This window comes from Bos indicus x Bos taurus, chromosome 12, assembly GCF_003369695.1.
Source record: "Bos indicus x Bos taurus breed Angus x Brahman F1 hybrid chromosome 12, Bos_hybrid_MaternalHap_v2.0, whole genome shotgun sequence".
In the NCBI taxonomy this organism is placed as follows: domain Eukaryota; kingdom Metazoa; phylum Chordata; class Mammalia; order Artiodactyla; family Bovidae; genus Bos; species Bos indicus x Bos taurus.
The window spans coordinates 12,155,754-12,181,299 of NC_040087.1; the positions used below are offsets into that span (position 1 = coordinate 12,155,754).

The 25,546-nt window shown below is 39.7% G+C and overlaps 1 protein-coding gene across 7 annotated transcripts in view; it reads left to right on the plus strand.

Annotated features, from left to right (window-relative positions):
* DGKH (diacylglycerol kinase eta) overlaps nucleotides 1-25,546 on the plus strand; it is a 208,034-nt gene that overhangs the window by 178,477 nt on the left and 4,011 nt on the right. For 5 of the 7 annotated variants that reach the window (XM_027557145.1, XM_027557148.1, XM_027557147.1 and 2 more), the window contains 9 exons: nucleotides 2,625-2,732; nucleotides 7,363-7,476; nucleotides 7,958-8,092; nucleotides 9,041-9,204; nucleotides 13,529-13,634; nucleotides 14,631-14,723; nucleotides 18,394-18,513; nucleotides 19,661-19,769; nucleotides 21,728-21,858. In XM_027557145.1, coding sequence (XP_027412946.1) covers nucleotides 2,625-2,732; nucleotides 7,363-7,476; nucleotides 7,958-8,092; nucleotides 9,041-9,204; nucleotides 13,529-13,634; nucleotides 14,631-14,723; nucleotides 18,394-18,513; nucleotides 19,661-19,769; nucleotides 21,728-21,858 — 1,080 coding nt within the window. Of the gene's footprint in view, nucleotides 1-2,624; nucleotides 2,733-7,362; nucleotides 7,477-7,957; nucleotides 8,093-9,040; nucleotides 9,205-13,528; nucleotides 13,649-14,630; nucleotides 14,724-18,393; nucleotides 18,514-19,660; nucleotides 19,770-21,727; nucleotides 21,859-25,546 lie in introns of those variants that run through there. The other 2 variants (XM_027557149.1, XM_027557152.1) reach the window with 2 other exon arrangements.

Here is a 25,546-nt window from a genome sequence, read left to right on the forward strand (position 1 = left end):
ATTCATTGATATGAGAAATCACAGTTTAAACTGTAAAGAATTATGCAAATATAAACCCTGTTTCTCAAGCCATATACCCTGTGAATCTGATAGGTACTGAAGATTTAGAACCTTTGAATGACATTTATAATCCTCTCTACAATCATGGGAATGCCAGAAACGTAGAATAATGTAATATCAAATTTTGCAATTTGTAGAGCAGAAATACCTTTGACCTATGAATGAAAAATGTCATTAAGATTCAAATTTTTTCCTAAAGATGACTTTTTTGTCCAGATATACCTAATTTACATGCATCAAGCAGCTTGTTCTAGATTTTAAGTAAAGTAATGATCAAATACTGTTTTGAGTCCTTTAAATACCAAGATACATGAAGGAGAAAAACAATGTTCACCTGTAATCCTTAATAAAATATAACAGAGAGTTGTTTAATTCACATTTTTTGTAATTTCACATATTTCCATAGTCTCACAACAGTTGTTTCCATAATTTGTTAAAATTGGCTTATAGTAATTTCTATCTTTATTTAGTTCATTCAATAATAATGACTATAGCTACATTTTAAGTCATGTTGTATAATAATTGAGGGCTTCCCTGGTGGCTCAGTAATAAAGAATCTGCCTGCCAAAGCAGGAGACGCAGGTTCAATCCCTGGGTTGGGAAGATCCCCTGGAGCAGGAAATGGCAACCCACTCTAGGATTCTTGCCTGGAGAACCCGTGGACAGAGGGGCCTGGCGGGCTACAGTCCGTGGGGTCAGAAGAGAGTCAGACACAACTGAGTGACTAAACAGCAGCAAAAATAATAATTGAAGCTTCCTGAATGCTTTCTACATATTATGTTTAATATTTAAACTTTATGAGAGTTATTATTCTTTATGAGGCAAGTATTATTTCATTTTAAGTCACTTACCTAACTAAGATCAAGCAGTTGGTACCTGGAGATGCCAAAACTTCAACTCCAGTTTTTTTCCCTGTAAAACATTAATTTGTAATATAACTGAAAAAAGACATCTACTGACTCCCCACTAGATGTTGTAGATGTTTTCTCATCCCGTACCTTGTTGGCCGCACTGTGGACGAAGTATTATTAGCCCATTTTCCCAATGAGCAAAATGAATCTCTGAAAGTCTAAGGCATTTGACCAAATAAGTGACAGGATTCCAAACAGGCCCCCTGTCTTCCCATAGTTCCTAATGAAAGGAGCTGAAAAGCAAACACTGATCAGAAAAAAAGTGTGACTGCAGTTTTAAAGCATTTTGCAGCATCATGAACAAGTGGAAATATGAGATTAGAGAAGATTATACAAAAAATATAACACTCCTGAATTTACTGCTGAATCTGAAAGAAACAGTTGAATCAGGTGACCTTAATTTATTGAATCTGTACTGCTCATACTTTCCCTGAGACTATATGAAATGGACATTAAGCTCTTAACCCTGGTGTTTTCCTAATGCATGTTTGTTAAATTCAGCAAAGCTTATGGAGCTTTTGACATTTTCGTCTTATTCCGTATTATGCTTGCAAATAGTATGTTCATTGATAAAATCTTTAAGGACTGCTCTGAATTTTTTTAGTATTCCTTTTATATTTATGAAGATATCATTTTTCCATTTCCTTTGTGACTCATATGACTTTTTTCTAAAGCACACAAAAATATTTGTTCAGTTGAGTTCAGAAAAGGTTTATTGTTCAACTAAATACTTTCTGTTCATTCATTTATCAAACACTCACTGAGCACCTGCTGTGTGCCGAGAACTGCCCTAGGCGCCCAGATACAGTGTGAGCCTTTGACTATGTTGTCCTGCAAAGGAAAGGAAAGGTTGAAAACACCTCGTGGAGGTTAGTGTTAGGAAGTATTCGCACTTACTTAAAATTTTTGAAAAGTGGGTTCAGACCAGATTCTCATTTGTTCTAAAGGTTGAAGATCATTTTCATTGGGCATTAAAATGGAATTTTAACAAACTTATGTTAATTATTTTTTAATTTTTAATTAGTTTAATTTGAGAATTAGTGAAAATACAGCACCTGTTTTAAGTATGACATCTGCAGACTCCTTGCTTTCAAAACAAAGGCTAAAACCTTCTCTTCAGCAAGAACTTACTCATGTGTGACTCAGTAGTAAAGAATCCGCCTGCTAGTACAGGAGACACGGGTTTCGATCCCTGGGTCGGGAAGAGCCCCTCGAAACGGAAATGGCAACCTACTCCAGCCTGGAGAATCCCATGGACAGAGGAGCCTGGTGGGATAAAGTCCATAGGGTCACAAAGAGTCAGACACAACTGAGCAACTAAGCATAGCACAGCATATTTTATATATATGTGATATATATATATGTATATATATATCACATTTTTAATCCATTTATCCATCAGTGAACACTGAGGTTGGTTTATAAAACACTTTTTTTCAATTTGTTTTTCTGTAACAACTTCTGTAAATAAATAATTATTTACTCTGTAAAATTTTTTAAATTAAAGAATAAGATAATGTGTAGGAACATATTTACAGGAAAGCTGACGTCACCACCACTTTCCTCCATTGTCCTTTGCCTTTGGTCTTCTGCTGTCTTCCAAACTTGTGGTTTTGCTCTTTTGATCTGACCTCTCAGCTTTTGACTTTACAGTGTGACGGGCAGTATATCCCTCTCCCCAGTCTGCAAGGAATAGCAGTGTTGAACATCCCCAGCTATGCCGGAGGCACTAACTTTTGGGGTGGAACTAAAGAAGATGATGTAAGTATTCCCTTGCTCTGTCTAGAAGTTGCCCACATTCCTTGGCATGAGGTCCCTCCCTCCATCCCCATAGCTGATGGAGGCGGTTGAGTCCTTGTCACGTTGCATCACTCTGATCTCTTCTGCTTCCTGCTTCCACTTATAATGACTTCCGTGATTACACTGGGTCCACCCCAGTCATCCAGGATAATCTCCCCATCTCCCTAATTTAATCACATCTGCAAAGGCTCTTTTGCCGTGTAAGGTGACGTTCCCGGGTTCCAGGAATGAGGACATGGGCATTTTGGAAGGCAGGGAAGGGAATATTATTCTGCCTACCAAAATACTTTTCTGTACCTTTACTTTTCTAAATTTGTATTTTATTACTGTTTTAATTTTTAGAAATGTCAAAGGGCTCACTTGGCCATTGAGGAATATGGTTATTTTTGTTTTTATACTCTCCTTTATTAAAAAAGAAAAAATACAACCTAAGAAATGCAGTTGTGCTAAAGATGAGACTTGACACACTTATTAACGCATATATAACAATAAAACTGGAAAGTTTACCATGGTCTTTGAAGAGTCATATACACCGAATGATAGGCCCTGTGATTTGAGGCTTATGATGTAGTGGCTCTCACTGAACCAATTTCTCAGAGCGCTTAGATGTGCAGGCAGGGATTAAGGTATAAAATAAATTGGAAAATATTTGTAATTTTCATAATATGAATATATTCCAATCCTATTGGAGTATAGAAATTTAAATTAGCAACCAGTTATTTGTCAGCCCATCATCACTCTTAAATATTTCAAGAAGAAATCAGTGAGATTGCGATAAATAAAGCTAATGTTTCTTGAACCCCTACTAGGTAGGCAGACAGTTTTCTGAGAGTTTCACATTCATAACTTAATAACCCACATTTAAAAAATAAATGTATTTATTTTTTATTTGAAGGATAATTGCTTTACAGAATTTTATTGTTTTCTGTCAAACAGCAATATGAATCAACCATAGGTGTACATATGTCTCCTCCCTCTTGAACCTCCTCCCAAGCTCCTCCTGATCACTCCTCTAGGTTGATACAGAGCCCCTGTTTGAGTTCCCTGAGTCATACGGCAAAATCCCATTGGCTATCTAGTTTACATATGGTGATGTAAGTTTCCATGTTGCTGTCTTCATACATTCACCCTTTCTTTCCCTCTCCCCATGTCTCTTCTCTGTCTCTGTTCCTCCATTGCTGCCTTGCAAATAAATTCATCAGTACCATCTCTCTAGATTTCATATATTTGTATTAGTATATGATATTTATCTTTCTCTTTCTGACTTACTTCACTTTGTATAATAGGCTCTAGGTTCATCCACCTCATTAGAACTGACTCAAAGGTGTTCTTTTTTTATGGCTGAGTAATATTCCATTTCGTGTATGTAAAACAGCTTCTTTATCCATTTATCTGTTGATAAACATCTACAGAACATCTGCTTCCATGTTCTAGCTATTGTAAATAGTGCTGCAGTGAACATAGGGATACATGTGTTTTTTTCAATTTTGGTTTCCTCACGTATATGTCTTTGGTATATGTCTAGAAATGGGATTGCTGGGTTGTATGGTGGTTTTATTCCTAGTTTTTAAAGGAATCTCCATACTGTCTTCCATAGTGGCTGCACCAATTTACACTCCTACCAACAGTGCAAGAGGGTTCCCTCTTCTCCACACCATCTCTAGCATTTATTGTATGTAGACTTTCTGATGATGGCCATTCTGACTGGTGTGAGCTGATATATTGTAATTTTGATTTGCGTTTCTCTAATAAGGAGCGATGTTGAGCATCTTTTCATGTGTTTGTTAGCCATCTGTTTCTCTTCTTTGGTGAAATGTCTGTTTAAATCTTTTTCTCACTTTTTGATTAGATTGTTTATTTTTCTGGCATTGAGTTGTATGAGCTGCTTGTATATTTTGGAAATTAATCCTTTGTCAATTGTTTCATTTGCTATTATTTTCTCCCATTCTAAGGTTTGTCTTTTCACCTTGTTTATAGTTGCCTTTCCTGTGCAAAAGCTTTTAAGTTTAATTAGGTCCCACTTGTTTACTTTTGTTTGTATTTCCAGTACTCTAGGAGGTGGGTCATAGAAGATCTTGCTTTGATTTATGTCATCAAGTGTTCTGCCTATGTTTTCCTCTAAGAGTTTTATAGTTTCTGGTCTTACATTTAGGTCTTTAATCCATTTTGACTTTATCTTTGTGTATGGTGTTAGGAAGTGTTCTAATTTCATTCTTTTACATGTAGCTGTCCAGTTTCCCCAGCACTGCTTATTGAAGAGGCTGTTTTTTCTCCGTTGAATATTCTTGCCTCCTTTGTCAAAAGTAAGGTACCCATAGGTGTATGGGCTTATTTCTGGGCTTTCTATCTTGTTCCAGTGGTCTATATTTCTGTTGTTATGCCAGTTCCATACTGTCTTGATGACTGTAGCTTTGTAGTGTAATCTGAAGTCAGGAAGGTTGATTCCTCCAGCTCTATTCTTCTTCCTCAAGACTGCTTTGGCTATTTGGGGTCTTTTGTGTTTCATATGAATTGTGAAATTTTTTGTTCTAGTTCTGTGAAAAATGCCATTGGTAATTTGATAGGGATCGCACTGAATCTGTAGATTGCGTTTGGTAGTATAGTCGTTGTCACAATATTGATCCTTCCTACCCAGGAACATGGAATATCCCTCCATCTGTTTATGTCATCTTTGATTTCTTTCATCAGTGTTTTACAGTTTTATGTACACAGTTCTTTTGTCTCCTTAGGTAGGTTTATTCCTAGACATTTTATTCTTTTTGTTGCAATGGTGAATGGGATTGACTCCTCAGTTTTTCTTTCTGATTTTTCACTGTTAGTATATAGGAATGCAAATGATTTCTGTGTATTGATTTTGTATCTTGTGACTTTGCTAAATTTACTGATTAGCTCTAGCAATTTTCTGATAATATCTTCAGGGTTTTCTATGTATAGTATCATGTCATCTTCAAACAGTGAGAGCTTTACTTCTTCTTTTACAATCTGGATTCCTTTTATTTCTTTTACTTCTCTGATTCCTATAGCTAGGATTTCCAAAACTATGTTGAATAATAGTGGCAAGAATGGACATCCTTGTCTTATTCCTGATCTTAGGGGAAATGCTTTCAGTTTTTCACCATTGAGAATAATGTTTACTGTGGGCTTATCATATATGGCTTTACTAGGTTCCTTCTGTGCCCATTTTTTAAAGAGTTTTAATCATAAATGGGTGCTGAATTTTGTAAAAGGCTTTTTCTGCATCTATTGAGATTATCATATGAATAGCCACAATTTTTATCTAAATTTTATCAATGAAGAAACTGACACAAGTTTACACAATTCATAAGTGGGGGAGACAGAGTTTAAAACCAGGCAGTCTGATAACAAAAAGTTCCCAAATTTGTGTCCTGAGATTTTCAGTAAAAGTTTTAATTATGGTACTACTTTACATTGAATATTTTTTCAGAGGCATAATTATGTATGATACAGTAAAAAGAGGGAGTAAAAGGAACAAAGTAATAGAGCTGAAATTTAAAGTTTTTAGGTTAATTTTGTGAAAATACATTTAACATCAAAGCAAAGTAAGCCCACGTGTTTTCATCTTCTGAGATTTCTTTTCATGTTCTTAAATGCCCTAAAAAGTTGTAGTAAGGTATATAATAAAGCACATACAGACACCGCTTGTAACACCTTGAAAAATTTCCCTTAAAATATACCAAGTGAACCCGATTGCAATTTCCATGTTCATTACCTTTAATTTTATGAAATCTGCATCACTTTTTGAAATTTTGAAGTTTCCTGAAATTACATGCATCACTTTATTGAGATACCTGAGTTATGTATGAACAGATATTTAATACATCTTATACCAAGACGGGGCTTTCCAGGTGGCGCAGTGGTGGGCATTATCTTTACTTTTCTGAAATCTGCATCACATTCTGAAATTTTAAAGTTTCCTAAAGTTACATGCATCATTTAATTGAGATACCTGAGTTATGTATGAACAGATATTTAGTACATCTCATGCCAAGATGGGGCTTTCCGGGTGGTGCAGTGGTAAAGAATCCTCTTGCCAACGCAGGAGAAACAAGAGACGCAGATTTCATCCCTGGGTCAGGAAGATTCCCTAAGTAGGAAGTGATAATGCGCTCTAGTATTCTTGCCTGGAAAATTCCATGGACAGAGCAACCTGACGGGTTACAGTCCATGGGGTTGCAAAGAGTCAGACACGACTGAGCACAGTACACACACACACACACACACAGACACACACACAGACACACACACACACAGACACACACACACAGACACACACACCAAGATGAATCATTTGGAAATATATTAGTTTACTCCTGTCAAGATTGCTTTATAAGAGGGGCATGAGTATTATATCCATGGGTTTTCAAACCTTTATTAAGTTTATTTTAAGCTCTCTTCAGTGATTAATTTTGTCCTTGAAGTATCATTTGCTGATAATATTTGCTTACTTTTCTGCTTCCTATTTTTATATATTTTAAAAAATATATATGTTGCAGGGTTTACATTGCTTGGTGGGCCACTTCATTTAAACCTTAACTGTATTAGTGAAAGTGTAATGTGGTTTTTCTTTCAGATATTTGCTGCACCATCATTTGATGACAAGATCCTAGAAGTCGTTGCAATATTTGACAGCGTGCAAATGGCCGTTTCAAGGGTCATTAAACTGCAGCACCATCGAATCGCCCAGGTTGGTTTCCCTACCCAAACCTGACTTCACTACTTGTGTGCATGTGCGTGCTAAGGCGATTCAGTTGTGTCTGACTCTGTGCAACACTATGGACTGTAGCCCGCCAGCCTCCTTTCTCCATGGAATTCTCCAGGCCCAAATACTGGAGTGGGTTGCCATGCCCTCCTCCAGGGGATCTTCCCGACCCAGGGATCAGACCTGTGTCTCATAAATCTCCTGCATTGGCAGACAGGTTCTTTACCACTAATGCCAGCTGAGAAGCCCTCAACTCTTGGGCTGTTGAGAAGCTATTCCAATGACTCGTACGCTGTATATTCATCTATAAAATAATGGGCTTTCTTGTTATTCCAGTTGTTACTGTGTCATCCTATGTGGAAAAGCATAACATCCCATTCCACAGAATGGACTAAGAGTCAACTTTGAATACAACAAGATTGAGTGTCAGATGAGTTGTACTCTCAAATAACTCGCTTTGTTTCAGTGCCGTACAGTAAAGATCACTATCTTTGGTGACGAGGGAGTCCCAGTGCAGGTGGACGGAGAAGCATGGGTTCAGCCTCCAGGGATTATCAAGATCGTGCACAAGAACAGAGCTCAGATGCTCACCAGGGACAGGGTACGTAACCGAAAATAAGTTCTTCTAGAGTCTGTTCAACCTGTAAAAAGTAAATTGTCATGAAAAACAGAAGCCCAGGGAAAAGATTTAAATTGTCTTTTAAGTCTGACATGTAGATCATTCTAGTTTAAAAACATGAAAAAAATATTTAGTTCTGAAAATGGTTTCTTTTTTTAGGTTTAGAGAAAAATTGAGCAGAAGCTGTAGAGGATTCTGCTTCTGGTCCCACATATGTCCTCACCTCCCTGACAAGCACATGAATTCCCCTATTGTATTTCCCTATTCTGTTCCCCTTAATATCTTGGTTTAGTGTGGTACATTATTACAGCTGATGAACCACTATTGATCCATTATTATTCACTGAAGTAATAGTTTGTGTTCTCCATTCTATAGGTTTGACAAGTGTATAATCATTTGTGTCCACCGTTACCGATACATGCCCAGTAGTCTCACTGCCCTAAATATTCCTGTCCTCCTCCTCACATCCCTCCCTCCCTTATTCCAACCCCTGGCACCCCCATCTTTTTCTGTCTTGACAGTTTTGCCTTACCAGAATATGTATTCTTAATTAAGGTCACACCCATAACAAATAAGACTACAACATCCATCCGGTTTGTTATTCATACAGTAGTAAATATTGAAGCATAAGTTGAAGCTTTTTAAAAACTTTCTGATATAATGATCATCAATTACATTACTTTTTATTTGTTGTAATATATGAGAAAACTTTAAGATATCTTCTTCGTCCTTGCAATATATTTCATGAAGTGTTAGGATTAGGAAAAACTACTAGTAGTTTTAAAGCCATTTAAAGCCATTTAAAGCCAATTTAAAGCCATTTAAAGCCAATTTAAAGCCATTTAAAGCCATGTGTACTATCTACATACACATTTATTTGTGTGCGTTTAGCTCTAAGCGCACAGTTCATTACGTATTGACTTTAAATAGGCCTTTGAAAGCACCCTGAAGTCTTGGGAAGATAAGCAGAAATGTGATTCGGGTAAGCCAGTTCTCCGAACGCACTTGTACATCCAGCACGCGGCGGACCTGGCCACGGAGGAAGTGTCTCAGATGCAGCTGTGCTCGCAGGCGGCCGAGGAGCTCATCACCAGGTAGGTATCGGAGCCCCGCGAGCCTTGTGGCTGCGAGGACACCGGGCGTGGCCCGTTCTGCTTTCCGTAGTTTGAATCCGTCTCTGCGGTGGTTCTGGGTCTCTGGAAGGGACGCCTCTGTTCTCCTCCATTTGCTACTTCCCTTGTGCCTCAGAAATCCCCGTTTGCCTTCATCAGTCCACTCCGACACCACGACAGGCCGGGTCTCGGACTTCCTGAAACACAAGGCAGAGCTTGCCTAATGTACACTCTTGTTATTTTGTATATTTTGTGTTTTATATATGTGTTCAGTCGCTTCCATTGTATCCAACTCTTTGCGACCCCATGGACTGTAGGCCTCCAGGCTCCTCAGGCCGTGGGGTTCTTCTGGCAAGAATACTGGAGTGGGTTGCCATTTTCTTCTCCAGGGGATCTGCCCCACCCAGAGATCGAACCCCAGTCTCCTGCATCTCCTGCATGGCAGTTGGATTCTTGACCACTGAGCCACCTGGGAAGCCCTATTTTATAGACGGTGCTAGTGGTAAAGAACCCACATGCCAAGGCAGGAGATGTAAAAGATGTGGGTTTGATTCCTGGGTCGGGAAGATCCCCTGGAGAAGGGAATGGCAACCCACTGCAGTATTCTTGCCTGGAGAACCCGTGGACAGAGGAGCCTGGCAGGCTACAGTCCATGGGGTTGCAAGAGTCAGACACAACTGAAGCAACTTAACACATATAAAGCATATATGTATGTATTATGTATATATATTATATATATAACCCTTTTGTTATTATTTCCCCACTTTACATACAGTCTCTACTGTGCGTGTGTGCCTAGTCGCTCAGTCGTGTCTGACTCTTTGTGACCCCCAGTGGACTGTAGCCCACCAGGCTTCTCTGTTCATGAAATTCTCCAGGCAGGAGTACTGGAGTGGGTTGCCATGCCCTCCTCCAGGGGATCTGTCCCACCCAGGGATTGAACCCAGGTCTCTTGTGTCTCCTGCATTGGCAGGCGGATTCGTTACCCCTGAGCCACCCAGGAAGCCCTCTTTATACTACATTACTCACTTATATGGTGCTTTGTATTTATTAAATGTTTATAGGATATAGAAGGAAATATAAACATTAACCCTGCTCCCAAGAAGAGTCAGGGGGTGGGAATGGGTGGGAACTGTCCAAAAATCTGTTTCCAATAGATACATCATGGACTTTGCCAGACCACAGAAATTAATTTTAGGAGACAGAAAGAGAAGATTTAAAAAAGAGAAAAAGTTCTGTGAACATAAAGCAGATAAAAATCACTATGACCAGGATTAAACTTCAAAGATGAGGCGGGACCACAGGCATGCGTCTTCTCGCCTCTTCACCCAAATGGCATCTACCCAACGTGGGTAAGAGCTGCCTGACCAGGTCACTGTGAAGGTTAAGTGAGACCCGCCATGGGAAGTGCCCTTGGCACAGCAGGTCTGGCATATTCGGTGTTCTGGGCATGATTGCTGTTAAGGCTTCCCACACCTTCACCTGGTCACTGATCAAAACGCTGAAATAGAAAAGAAGGAAAGCAAAGCTTAGGAGTCCGAGGAGCTAACTTGCTTCCTTTCCCCTCCCCACCCTCTCCGTCTGCTCTCTCTCACTCATTCCTTCTTTTCCTCTTTAAATATGTGTTAGATGCCCAGACTGTGCTAGATGTTAGAGATATGAAAAAAGATACACACTCCCTACTGCTGGAGACCAGTATTTAACATTTTAGAATAAAGGATGATAACTGTAAGATAGTGAGTAGCTTAGGAAAAAGATAAGGGAAAATTAATATTTAGCCAGCTAAATCCACGTAACTGCATTATTGTGCATCTCAGCTTCTTATCCACAGACATAGTAGTTTTAAGGTAAATACATCTTAGATACTGTGAACATGTTCTGTTGACTTCAATTTACAGAATTTTTTGTGTTTTTTTTTTTCTTGGCTTTAGTGAGATACAATGGACAAATAAAAATTCTATACTGTATATTTAAAGTATGCAGTGTGATGGTTTGATATACATATATATTGTAAAATAATTAATACAATCCAGCTAATATATACATTATGGAAAGCAGTATGGAGGTTCCTTGGTTTTCTTGAAACTAAAGCATGCTCCCTTGAAACCGCAATGTTCTTCCTATATTATCATCCTGTCAATCAACCAAATATCCTTATCCAAAAAAAAAAAAAAAGAGGGGACATGATTCCCCATCAGCCAGTAAATCAGGCTCACTCATCAATTTTCAGAATGTGTATTCATTTGAAAAAGCAGAAAAGTGAAAGTTGGTCTCATAGTCGGGTCCAGTTCTCTGTGACCCCAGGACTGCAGCCTCTCCTGCTCCTCTGTCCTTGGAATTCTCCAGGTAAGAATACTGGAGTGGGTGGCCATTCCCTTCTCCAGAGGATCTTCCTGACTCAGGGATCGAACCCTGGTCTCCTGAATTGCAGCAGATTCTTTACCATCTGAGCCACCAGGGAAGCTTGCACCTAGTAGGAAATTCATTTAGCAGTTGGAAGGGTTCCCTTGATGTTGAATACTTTCTTTTGCCTTGAAAATTAGAATAACATTTTCTCATCTCTGTTCTTCCTCTTCCTCATGATTTCAAGGTTATTGATAAGGATGCTTAGGTGATGTTTGCAAGTTCCTTTGTGTCTTGGATATCAATCATATTATCCTTAAGAATTAAATTCTTCTCCTTTGCTCATGATTCAGCCATGGAGGACTCCTGTCTCTTCCTTTGTTCTTCCGTTTCTGGATTGAAGATCATTCTGCTTGAAGATGTCAGAAGCAAAAGGATTAGAATAGACGTACCTTCTTGCTTATTGCACACCTTGCTCATTTTCTAGCAGTCAGTAGAATTTCTCCTTTTTCTCTTTGACCTTTTTGCCCTGCCTTTCTAGATCCTGTCTTTCTAGGACTGTTCTTGAAGGTCTAGATTCCAAAGGACTGCGGCACAACAGGCTTTGGCGTTGGATAGAAATAGACTAAAATCCAGGCTCTATCACTGATTAGCTTTGTGTACATACTAACGCTCTCTGAGCCTCATATGTCGTCATCTGCAAAGTGGAGAAAAACCACAACTACCTGTTAGGTTGTGAACATTAAATTAGATAGTGCATATAAAGCACTTAGCATGATGATATATGTGGTAATGTTTTCCACTAACTCCAATACTTTGGCCACCTAGTGCAAAGAGCTGACTCATTTGAAAAGACCCGGATGCTGGGAAAGATTGAAGGTGGGAGGAGAAGGGGACAACAGAGGATGAGATGGTTGGATGGCATCACCGACTCAATGGACATGAGTTTGGGTAAACTCCCGGAGTTGGTGATGGACGGGGAGACCTGGCGTGCTGCAGTCCATGGGGTTGCAAAGAGTCGGACACAACTGAGTGACTGAACTGAACTGACTGAATCTGTTGTAACTGTGCCTGGTTAAACTTCCAGTGAATAAAAGATGTGTCTACACTCTACATTTGGGACCCCTCTCAACTTTCCAGCGATAATGCAAAATGAAGTGTTACTGTATCTTGTGCTTCCAAGTAGCACCTCAGTATGCGTATCTCTGATGCTAGGCCTAACGTCTTTTTCAATTTAATTAATTTATTTTTGGCTGCACTGGGTGTTCGTTGCTGCCCACGGACTCTCCAGTTGCAGTGAGCAGGGGCTCCTCTTTGTTGCAGCGTACAGGCGTCTCGTTGCGGCGGCTTCTCTCATGGAGCGCAGGCTTTAGGGTGCGCGGGCTTCAGTAGTTGTGGCACTTGGGCTTGATTGACTGCCCCAAGGCATGAGGAATCTCCCCAGACCAGGGATCAAACCTGTGTTTGATATGCATTGGCAGGCAGATTCTTAACCACCTGGAGAGTCCATAGGCCTAACTTTTTATATAAAAGATTTGGGGGTTGGTATTTTTTGTTTCCTGGTGGCTCGGATGGTAAAGAATCTGCCTGCAATGTGGGCTACCCGGGTTCGATCCCTGCATCGAATCCGGGATCCCCTGGAGGAGGGCATGGCACCCCACTCCAGTATTCTTGCCTGGGAAATCCCATGGACAGAGAGCCTAGCGGCCTCAGTCCATGGGGTCACAAAGAGTCAGAAATGATTGAGCGCCTAACACATACACACATTTTTTGTTGCAGTAGAGTTTGAATTTTGTAAATCTACCCTGTGCCATTTATAATTGAGCAGTTATTAAAAAAAATTTTCCCTTTCGTGATATTTTTTTTTTTTTTTACTTGTTTTATTCTACCATTTCTACACTTCAGAAAACTCAAGTAGTGCTCAGAAGAGTGGTGTGTTCATGGGTCTTGTTTCTGCCTCCAGGATCTGCGATGCGGCCACCATCCACTGTCTATTGGAGCAGGAGCTGGCCCACGCGGTGAACGCCTGCTCCCACGCCCTGAACAAAGCCAACCCACGCTTCCCAGAGGTGAGGAGCTAATGGTAAATGCCCATTCCGCACATTTTTTGGTGTTACGTACAGAGGTTGATACTTTAAACATGCCGCATGTTTTGAAAGAAAACAGTATATGAGTCTCTACTGAAAGCTTACCCTTCACTTATGACCAGAGTTTTCTTGATTTTCCTTTCCTGCCACCGTTTTCCCACTCCTGCTCTTAAGTTCACATCACTTTTTTTCTGTTTCGCTTTGACTCACTTGGCACCCTACCATCTTCCTTGTACTCCTTGTCCTTTTAAGTACCCACCATTCCTCTTTTTTACCTTCCCCCCTGCACCTTTCATACAGGGCACACCTAGGTATCATGCGTTTAACTAGAACTGATCACTTGGTGTTGAATCTGTCCACTGAAATAATTCATCGTTTTGTTTTACTGCATCAGTAAATTTGGTCAGTTTTCTAATATAGAAGTTACAACAGGTGGATAGAATCTGACTCTTGAAGTCATATTCACTTGCCAAGTGATACATGGCATTGTTTTTATCCTTTCAATTATTTAGTTGAAGTTGCCTAAGTGAGTGTAAAAAGAAGTGTTCATCCTCAAGATGAAAGTCTAAAAATCAGTCTGGTTGGTTGGAACTAATGAAAGTGAAATTCAATGGATAGAGCTAATATGATCAGATAATGCCCCTTTTAAGACATAAGTTTCTTTGACTTAATTTTTGTGGGAACATGTGTCTTCTGTCACCAGCATATACGGGCTTGTGTGCCCGAGATGTGTTTCTATGTGTTTACTATAGTCAGCGTATTCTTTTGGTTCTGTGCTGTAAGACGTAGAAGAGGTAATCCTGCTAACAAATGTGAGTGTGAAATTTTGCAGTTACAAGAGCATTTTGGCAGATTTTTTAAAAGATTTGCAATGTGAATTTAAATCAGAAAGATAAAATGTACTCTGATGACTGAATCCCAGTTTAATACAGAACTACTTGTCTTTGATGTCTCTGTTTGTTTGTTTTTTTCTCCTAGAGTCTTACAAGAGACACTGCCACTGAAATAGCCATCAATGTGAAGGCCCTATATAACGAAACAGAATCTTTACTAGTGGGCAGGGTTCCTTTGGTAAGGAAAAGAAATGATGGATAACATCAGAATGATGATAAATGTATGGTTCTTGCCTTCATTTGGGAGCATGCATTCATCAGATTCTAATGCACAGGCAGGCTCTGGCCCCTATCTCTAGAGCTTCCTTTTCACCTCGCTTTTGCTTTCAAGAAACTATACGGCTGTGCCTGGGAGTACACTTCAGGCTAACAGGAGTAGAGGGCTTCCCTCATAGCTCAGTCAGGAAATAACCTGCCTGCAATGCAGGAAACCCAGGTTTGATCCTTGGGTGGAGAACATCCCCTGGAGAAGGAAATGGCAACCCACTCCAGTATTTTTGCCTGGAGAATCCCATGGACAGAGGAGCCTGATGGATTATAGTCCGTGGGGTCACAAGAGTCAGAGACGACCTTGAAACTAAACCACAGCAGGAGTAGAGCTTCCCTGTCATCATGTCTTTATATAATCCTGCTCTCCCCAGTCAGCTTTGAGAATCTTGGGCTTTACAGACAGTGAGACCTTCTTCAAGGACTTGTTCACCCATGAATGCAGAAAAGTAGAGGAGGTCTTGTGTCTCCGAAATTAACCTTTGAAATACAATTGTTACTGTTTTCTAGATGGGCTTAGATGATGCTTTCTAGACTTGGTGTGTCCAGAACTAAATTTCAGGAACTAGACCTAGCCCTGGATTAACTCAAGATTTGTGCTGGAAATCGAGTTGAGGCCAAGTGTGAATCAGACCACAGTCCTTGGACCTCAAGCATAAGTGCTAGGATTCTGTAAATGTTTCTGTCTGGTTTGCCAAGAATCCTTCCCTTGCTAGCTTTTCTCCCTCACCCTGGAAATGTTCTAGCATTGGGTCTTTTCGCCACCTAGTGTTCAATTTTAGGTTATTCACACATGCTGTTGTAAATGTAGAAAGCCTAATATATTAGCTATTTTTAAATTCCTTGTAACAGTTTTCATTAATTGATAGATGAGGTGATAATCTTAAAACATTTCTGTTTACTATAATTTTATCTCTTGGTGGGGAAAATGTATACATCTAAATAAAAGTGAGAATAAAAATCATAGTATCTGGCATAGTGGAAGAATGAGAGAGGTGATTGGAGGTGATTGGCTGCTGTCCAGAAGAATATTGCCATTGAAGCATCCTTTGCTCTGAGAAGAGAATCTTAAAGGCTGCATGAATCAATTGGTTTTACCCATTTCCAAGGGAAACTCAAGAGTGACTTCCTTGGGGCAAGAGGTGGCTGCCTCTGCTATGGTCGTGAATAGAAACTTTTAGGAAGAAATATTGGCTATATCTTTTGATAAAACCAATAGGAAAATCATCTTGGTTATTCTTGACACTTATATTTTTAACCAAAATCTTCTTGTTGCTCTTCTAAAATTAGTCCTATAGGAAATCCAGCAAGTCATGACCTCAGTACCAATTACTGGATGAAGGACATGTATTTTTTTTATGTTATTTGAAATATACTTAAGATAATTGCTGATCGAGATGAACTAGAAGCATAACTTATTTTATATTTTAGCTCTCTATACTGAAAGTACCCATTGAGTATTACTTGGTTAATATTAATCAATTATATTTTGTTAATATAGGATTCTTATGCACTTTTCATTCTTCTGTCATAGTCAAACATGGATGTTTGGCTTGAAAATGTACATCAGTGAAATTTTTATTTTTTGACTGTACTGCACCGCTTGTGAAATCTTAGTTCCCTGACTGTGGATCAAACCTTGGTCCACGGCAGTGAAAGGATACGTCCTAACCACTGGACCATCAGGGAATTCCCCTTTACCAGTGGATGATTTTTAAATGTTTGGCAATATTGATATCAAAATAAAAAACCAATCATATTTGAGAGCAGCTAAGTTACACTCTTTATTTTGCTTATAGAATGAATATAGCCAATGCAGAAGACATAAGAGAAATAGGTTCAATCGCTGGGTCAGGAAGATCCCTTGGAGGAGGGCATGGCAACCCACTCCAGTATTCTTGCCTGCAGAATCCCATGGATAGAGGAGCCTAGCGGGCTGCAGTCCACAGGGTCACAAAGAGTCGGATGCAACTGAAGCCACTTATTAGCACATAGCACACACAATGACTATTTTATCAGTTTTATAAGACATACATACTTAGACTAAAATAAAAGTGATAACTTTATATGATATGGTGGAGAATTTCTGTATTTTTATTAGCTTCTAGAAATACTAGAATTTGAATAACAGAGGGGAATTGAGAGCATTTGAAGAACAGAGGGGAAAAAATAATGTCCATAAAAAAAAATAATAATATTCTCTCTAAACTTTCAGTTTAAAATCTTGTCAACCAGAACTTTATTGGTGTTCCAGTGGTTAAGACTACACTTCCCCTGCAGCGGGTGTGAGTTCCATCCCTGTTTGGGGAACTAAGATCTTGCATGCCTTGCAGTGTGACCAAAATAAATAAATTCAATCCCCGTGAACCTATATATAGGTACTGTACAATTTTGACATCATTTATCAAAATTCGATTTGCCAGAAGAGATCCTCGAAATTGTGTAGTCATGTTCTACTATTTACCAGCTGGGCCACAAGGGAAGCCCAAGAATACTGGAGTGGGTAGTCTGTCCCTTCTCCAGCGGATTTTCCCGAGCCAGGAATTGAACCAGGGTCTTCTGCATTGCAGGCAGATTCTTTATCAACTGAGCTATCAGGGAAGCCCAAGAAGGAAACTAAGACTCCTCAAATCAATTCATCATCCCTTGGGGGCATAGTTAGTAACAAGGCCAAGGCTAGAATTCAGCGCCTCCCAATTCTGCTTATAGCAGTGCTGATTTCACCTTTATTTATTTATTGAATTTGTGACTTTTAATAACTGCTTTACGGACTTCCCTGGTGGTCCAGTGGTTAAGATTCCAAGCTCCTAATGCAGTGGGCTGGGGTTTGATCCCTGGTCAAGGAACTGTTCCCCATGCTGCCACGTGTAGCCAAAAAATTTTAAAAAATAGTGATGATAAGTGCTTTAAATGAATGAGCAAGAGGTGACCAGTTAAATTCTCTTTAAAGTTTCCAAATCTTCTTCCAGTTTACAAGCCATTTAGCTTTTCCTGATTTGTACAACAGCTTTTTTATCACCAATTTTTCTGAGATCCATAGGCTTTTTTCCTCCTAAAGTTATTATTTTAGTTATTATTTTATTAATCTTTACCCAAAAGATTTTTGTGGCAGGTGATTCTTCTTATGTGACATGTTTTTGACCAATTTGAAATATCATTATTTGTTTACACCATAGCCTATGTAAATAAAAATGATTTTTTGCTACAAATAAGTTAAAATGATAAGATTATTCACTATGGCAAGGCAGATGGGATGCAAGGATAAGAAGGAAGAAGAGATTTGCATAGGAAAAAACCACCAATAGCAATAGTGTTTGCTGTGAAATTATTAAAGTCACACTAGTTGCTTATACTACCTTTCGGAAGTGAGGATAAATCTATGCAAATTTGCTTAAGTGAAGTCAGTATAAAATAATTTGTTCTTTTTTCTCTATTCCTTTGTGTTAAAATCAACAACACTCTGTCTCGTCTCACAAGAGGTGAGGATGTTCAGTGTCAGTGAAATAGTTTATTCTGTTTGAGGGTTTGAGGTTGGTCTCTAAGGCTTGTTTTATCTCGGTTTTTAATCTGCTGTTAAATAGCAATTGGAATCTCCACATGAAGAGCGAGTATCCAATGCCTTACATTCCGTGGAAGTGGAGCTACAGAAGTTAACAGAGATTCCATGGCTTTATTATATCTTACACCCGAATGAGGATGAGGTATGTAACATTCAACCTGTTTATAAATGTGTGCGCTTTGTGACAATAGAATTTGAACACACCTTTTGAAAAAAGAAATGTTCAGGAGGAAATACATTTTAAATATCGCCATCCTCCCCTATCTGCAGGAAATACATTCTAAGACTCCCACGGGACCCCTGGAACCTCAGGACCAAACCCTACATGTACTATGCTCTTCCTCACACACACATACCTAGGATAAAGTTGAGTTTATAAATTAGGCACAGCAAGACATGAACAACAGCAATAATAAAATAGAGCAATTATAACGATCAATGCACTGTAACAAAAGTTACGTGAGTGTGGTCCGTCTCTCAAAATATCTTCCTGTACAGGTGTCATGCGTCTTCCAAATTGGCTGAGCATGTCTCACGCACTGTGGCCATAACCTTTGCAATCTAAGATGTAACAGCAAAACTAGCGTGAATTTTTTCTTCCTTCTTCACAGTTTCACAGACTGAAGATACATTCTTACCGTAGATCTTAGCCAGCTCAGCATACAATTTTTTTTTCCTTATTAAGAACTCTCGTCTTTTCATTAAAGGAAGCGTTTTACAGCTCCTCTTTAGCATATGTGAGTTGCCAGCATCACTACTTTTGTTCTCTGGCACCATTATTAAGTAAAATAAGGTGACTTGAACACAAGCACCGTGATACCACAACACCTGGTCAGATAACTCAGATTGGTTACGAAGGGACTCAGACGGGATGGATGAGGATGGCTCAAGACTTCATCATGCTGCTCAGAGAAGGGTACAACTTAAAACTTGTACGGATTGTTTATTTCTGGAATTTTCATGTAGTATTTTCAGAATGAGGTTGACGGCTGGTAACAGAAACCATGGAAAGGGGAACCACACTACTGTCCTGGTCGGGGAGACTACTGTCCTCCTTTCGAATGCACTTTTCTTGAGCAAATGAGAAAAAGCTTTTATGTGAACAAAGTCATCTTGCAGGAATCAGTACATTTTCAGGAGTATACAACACCATGAACTCCTGGGGAGGGAGTTATCACTCCAACAATGTTCTGTGTGTATAACCTCTTCCTCTGTTATCTCTGCTGTCAGAGTGGGTTTTTCTTCTCTTAATATCCTGAGAAAATTCTTTCCTTGATCGACTCAAACAGGAGCCCCCCATGGATTGCACCAAGAGAAATAGCAGAAGCACGGTATTTCGTATTGTGCCCAAATTCAAAAAGGAGAAGGTTCAGAAGCAGAAGACAAGTTCACAGCCTGGTAGGTGATCCACACGGAAAGGGAAAGTATAATGTTATGAAAAAAATAACGGATTAATGTGATATCATTGAGGGGATGAGAATGAGCTGAGATTAGAGAGTGATAATCATTGTACCACATTATGGATGTACTCATAAATAGCTTTTATGGATGTACTTATAAATAGCATTTATGCTATTGAATCATACACTGTAAAATGGTTTAAATAGTGAATTTCATTTTATGTTCACTTTACCATCATAGCACACCTAAAATAAGTCCCGTTGTGAGTAGGAGTCTGTAGTCATGAAGCACACAGGACTACGAAATGGTTGCTGATTTGCTTCTGCTTCATTGTGTGAACGTCAGCACCTCTGTTTGCTGGCTCTTCATCTTGCTCAACAGCAGTTCAACGCCTATAATTTGTTTTCCTTCTTTAGCATGCACAATCTACCTCATTTTGACAAACGGAACATAGAAACTTTCGCTTAATCCTTTAACTTGCCACGTGTATTTCCCACCTCAAGTTATATATTCTGTTCCTCCTCGTTTAAGGACTTAGAACGCTGTTTCAGCTCATTAATAACAATTCACTGTGACGCTTGTATTCTCAAGCAAAGATTAAACTCTTTCTTGGATATTCTTTCAAACTGCCTTTTCACCTTTCCCTAGAGATCAAATTTAGTCCTGTAATACTGCTGAAGACCTTCAAGTTCTATGTATATGATGGTAGATGTCTTAATTTATCAAATAATTTTATAACTCTTCTGAGTTAGCCATCTCATATTAAAAAGTGATATATAACCTTATTTTTGATAATGCACAGAGCAGCTGTTGAAGAGCATTTTAAAACCAAATGTGGCAAACAGGGAAACTTTTTATTAAGCTAATCAATGTTGGGTAAAACGTATGAAAGAGAATACATACAGTAAAATAACCCAATTAATCTTGGAAAGCAGTGTTGACAGTTTTTAGACAATGTTAAGTTGATTTAACAAGACACTTATTGCATAATTGTACTTCCCAGGTAGCGCTGCTGCTGCTAAGTCGCTTCAGTCGTGTCCGACTCTGTGCGACCCCATAGACGGCAGCCCGCCAGGCTCCGCTGTCCCTGGGATTCTCCAGGCAAGCACACTGGAGTGGGTTGCCACTTCCTTTTCCAATGCATGAAAGCGAAAAGTGAAAGTGAAGTCGCTCAGGTGGCGCTAGTGGTTAAGAACCCACCTTCCAATGCAGGAGACATAAGAGACATGGGTTCGATCCCTGGGTCGGGAAGATCTTCTAGAGGGGAACACAACAACCCACTCCAGTGTTTTTGCCTGGAGGATCCCATGGACAGAGGACCCTGGCGGGCTACAGTCCATGGGATCGCAAAGAGTCGGACACGACTAAAGCGATTAGCATGCACGCAAGCCTTGCATAATTATTAGCACGCAAGCATTGCGTGATTGTCTGTAATGGGTATCATCAATAGAATAGAACCAATAAAGGCATCTGAGAACCAATGAAGGTCTTGAAGTTGGCAAGACCTGAAGCGGAAGTTTGTGTAAAATTATATCCTGTGTCAGATTTGAAATTTTTATTAGCATTGGTAGCTCAACTATAATAAGTTTCGTATATGATCTTAAGGAAATCGTCAGAGTTTATTTAGACCTTGTACTGCTGATCCCAATTATGAGGAACACATTTTTATATACATTGTGTAGTTTGCATGGCTTTAAGGAGGAAATTGAGCTAAAGCGAAAGGCTCAAGTGCACAGCAGTGAATGTCTTTGTAGAGTCAGAACCTCAAGTTGATTGGCAGTCTGAAACTTGCATGGGAAAAAGCGGAGTTGTAGTTTTGTTGAGACAGTACCTTGAACCTTTCCCTTTGCTGGCACTGCCGCTGTACTCTGTTTTGCATCTTCTTTGGCCAACCTGTGCTTTGTAATGCATTGAGCATGTAGAAATTAAGGGGGTTTTGCTCTTAACTTTGGTAGTTCAGAAATGGGGCACAGAGGAAGTTGCTGCTTGGCTGGATCTGCTCAATTTGGGAGAGTACAAAGAAATCTTCATCCGCCATGACATCAGAGGGGCTGAACTTTTGCATCTGGAAAGGCGAGATCTTAAGGTATTTCCTTTGTGCTACTCTTCTGTTCTTAAATTTTTTTCTTGCAAAACAGACTCCTTTCTGCTGCACCCTTCAGTTCTGCGCTTGCAGCTTGGCTCATGGTATGCGTATGTAATCTATATAATATGCATTGTTCTGTGGCCTGGGTTCCTTATGTGCTTTTGAAAAGAGAAAGTCAGTAATATTTTTCTGTCAGAATCATTGTCGGACAGTTATAGCTAAAGCTTAGCATGAACTTAGTAATTTTTCTCTGTGTCCATTGGCATGGCTGTGCTAGTATTTCCAAATGGATCACGTTTCCATCAGTTCATTTTCTTGAATCAACATGAAAGGTGATATTTGTTGCTTAAAATGACTGAAAATATCTACTAAAAAGTTCAAACAACTAAAATTCATTCAAAATACCAACAACAAGGCCTTCCTGATACAGGGAACTAGACGAGAGACTTATAGCAGTGGCTACTTAGAATTCTATGATTTGGTTGTGTTTCTGAATTGACCTTTCAGAGGTCACATGAACAACTACATAAATTCAAGTTTCCTTTCCATGGCTTTATTATTGAAATTGTATTCTTCCCCCAAATAAACGTATTTTCCTTTTTAGTGAATGAAGTAAAAATTATGCCTTGTTTTTGCTAGAGAGGTTCTCAAAACTTATTTGTCTTTTATGACAGGGAAGAAAAATTATGAATTCATGGTCTGCAGCAATTCCCTTTTCCTCTTTGAGTGGACACTCAACCACAGAAATGGCCAAAGTAGCATATTCTGTCCCAGGGTTAAAAGTAGCATTCTGTCATATTATATTTTCTTGCCACATACTGCCATTTAAAAATTCCAAGAGTGATTCATTAAGCCAGTGATAAAGCCTTCAACATTTGATGGATTGATTTCTTTCCTAATCACCTGGTTCTAAAATGCGTAAAATTATGAGACAGTAAATTCCTAATAAATTCATGAACAGCTGTGCCTTTATCTAAAAATATGTTAGTAGAGACTTTTAAACCCAAATGGGTAATATAAAGTATATTATACCTAAACATTGGCACTTCCCCGGGTGGTACTAGCGGTAAAGAACCCACTTGCCAATGCAGGAGATGTAAGAGACGTGGGTTCGATCTGTGGGTCAGAAGATGCCCTGGAGGAGGGCATGGTGACTCACTCCAGTGTTCTTGCCTGGAGAATCCCATGAACAGAGGAGCCTGGTGGGTTATAGTCCATAAGGTCAGAAAAATTCAGACAGGATTGAAGTGGTTTAGCATGCACACACGCACACATAACTAAACATTATACCTAAAGACATATACCTAGACATTTTTAGCCAGAAGAATAATAAAATAATAGATTAACTAATTACCTTAGTTGAAAGTCCCAAATCTGGAACATAGCAAAATATATAGAATATATAGTATTAGAGTAAAAATTGACTTCAGCACTTGGAATGAATACACCAAAAAGTAAATGTAGAAGACCATTACATGTAACATATTTGTGTAGCTTCTGATATCCTCAACAGGCAGCAATATTTATTGAATAGCTAGTGATGAATGGGCTTCCCTGGTGGCTCAGAGGGTAAAGAATCTGCCTGCAAAGCAGAAGACCCAGGTTTGATCCCTGGGTTGGGAAGATCCCCTGGAGAAGGAAATGGCAATGCACTCTAGTATTCTTGCCTGGAGAATCCCATGGAGAGAGGAGCCTGGCGGGCTACAGCTCATAGGGTTGCCAAGAGTCAGGCACAACTGAGCGACTAACACATACATATGTACATACTGATGAATATATTATTTTCTTCTCTAGGTAGCATCTGCCCTCTAGAAGCTTGCATTTCACTTGCCATGAATAAGCATACATTGAAGGAAAAAACTTTGTCTATATATAATATATGTATTATAAACATACACAAACATACATAAACATAACACATGCCCACAATGAGTGATAATATTTGCAGAACAAAAAAACAAAGCTCACATATAAAAGTTAAAGTTAGACTGATAGAACCCGGCTGGGAAAATCAATAAGAGTACAAAGGAGATGATGAAGAATTATGTTAGTAAAATTTTTATTTAGCATGAGACTTTTTTGTTTTTATTTTTAGGGCAAATGACATTCCTTCCCTTAAAACTTTGCTTTCAGAAATTTGTATTGACATAGTCAGTTTTAACTCTTTTGGTTCTAAAACAGAGTATAGGGCAATGGGAAGGGTAGTAATTTTACAGTCTTCAGTGGAACAAAACCAAGCCAGAAATGAGCTCACCTCGTTCTCTGTCATTGGAGCTTTAAGAGGGAGCAGACCCTTTAGAGGAAAGTCTCTGAATGTTGGTGAAGGGTTATCTACTCCCTAGGTAACCGTATCCATTTCCATGACTTCAGATACTGTGCATGGATATATTATTGGTTCACACAGTTCTACTTCTAGCCCTGACCTCATTTGTAAAGTCTAGGATCGTATCACCAAGTCTGCTTGCCACTAGGCCACAACACAGACTATCAGTCTTAAAGTGTCCACAACCAAACTTTTGCAGTCCTGTCCTCCTCCTATTCTGCCCCTTCTCCTGTGGTCTGTTATCTTAGCAACTCAGGGACCTGAGCCAGAGAAACCCAGGGTCACATTTAGCACCTTCCTCTTCCTTATCCTTCCCCCGTGCCTCATTAGACCATCACAAAGTAGTTTGATTTTAATCTCCCTTTAGTTTTCTTTCTCCTTTCCACAACCCTTCCTCTTGCCTCTGTAAGGTCAGTAGCTTCCTCACTGGCCCACCCACTGTCACTCTTGCCCTCTCATCTATTATCATTGCAACTAGAGTGATGCTTTGTGTGTGTGTGTGTGTTAGTCGCTCAGTCTTGTCTGCCTCTTTGTAACCCCATGGACTGTAGCCCACCAGGCTCCTCTGTCTGTGGGATTCTCCAGGCAAGAATACTGGAGTGGGCTGCCATTCCTTTCTCCATCAGCTCTTTCCAACCCAGGGATTGAACTCAGGTCTCCCACACTGCAGGCGGATTCTTTACCATCTGAGCCACCAGGGAAGCCCAGAGTGATGCTTTAACAACATCAGGTATATCACTCATCTGCTTAAAACCTTTTGGTGGCTTCCCATTTCAATCCCAATAAAGACTCAGCATCTATGGGACACCCACAAAGTTCTGCCTATGTATTTAACCTGCTGTGGGGCCACTGACCCTTTGGGGATATACTCTTCCAATCTGGCCGTGCTTCATTGATTTAAAAATATGAAACTCTCACATCAGGGGTATAACCTCTGAAGGTGTGCTTCTTACCTACCTGCCACTTGGCTAGCTGTTGCTCAGATCTTGGCTCAACTGGAGGTAGCAATGTGACAGTCTAAAGGTGGGAAAGGGAAGATATTTCTAATGTGCTGTAACAGACAAACCGATTGCAGCAGTTTCTCTCCTGGAAGCCAGCAGAAAGCAGTGAGGGATACCAAAGAAAGTAGGGCTTCTCGGGTGGCACAGTGGTGAAGCATCCGCCTGCCAGGGCAGGAGACATGAGAGACTCGGGTTCCACCCCTGGATTGGGACGATCCCCTGAAACAGGAAATGACAACCCGCTCCAGTATTCTTTTCTGAAAAAATCCCATGGACAGAGGAGCCTGGTGGGCTGCAGTCCAGCAGGTCTCAAGAGTCAGACATGACTGAGCGACTGAGTGCACACACACACACACACACCCCA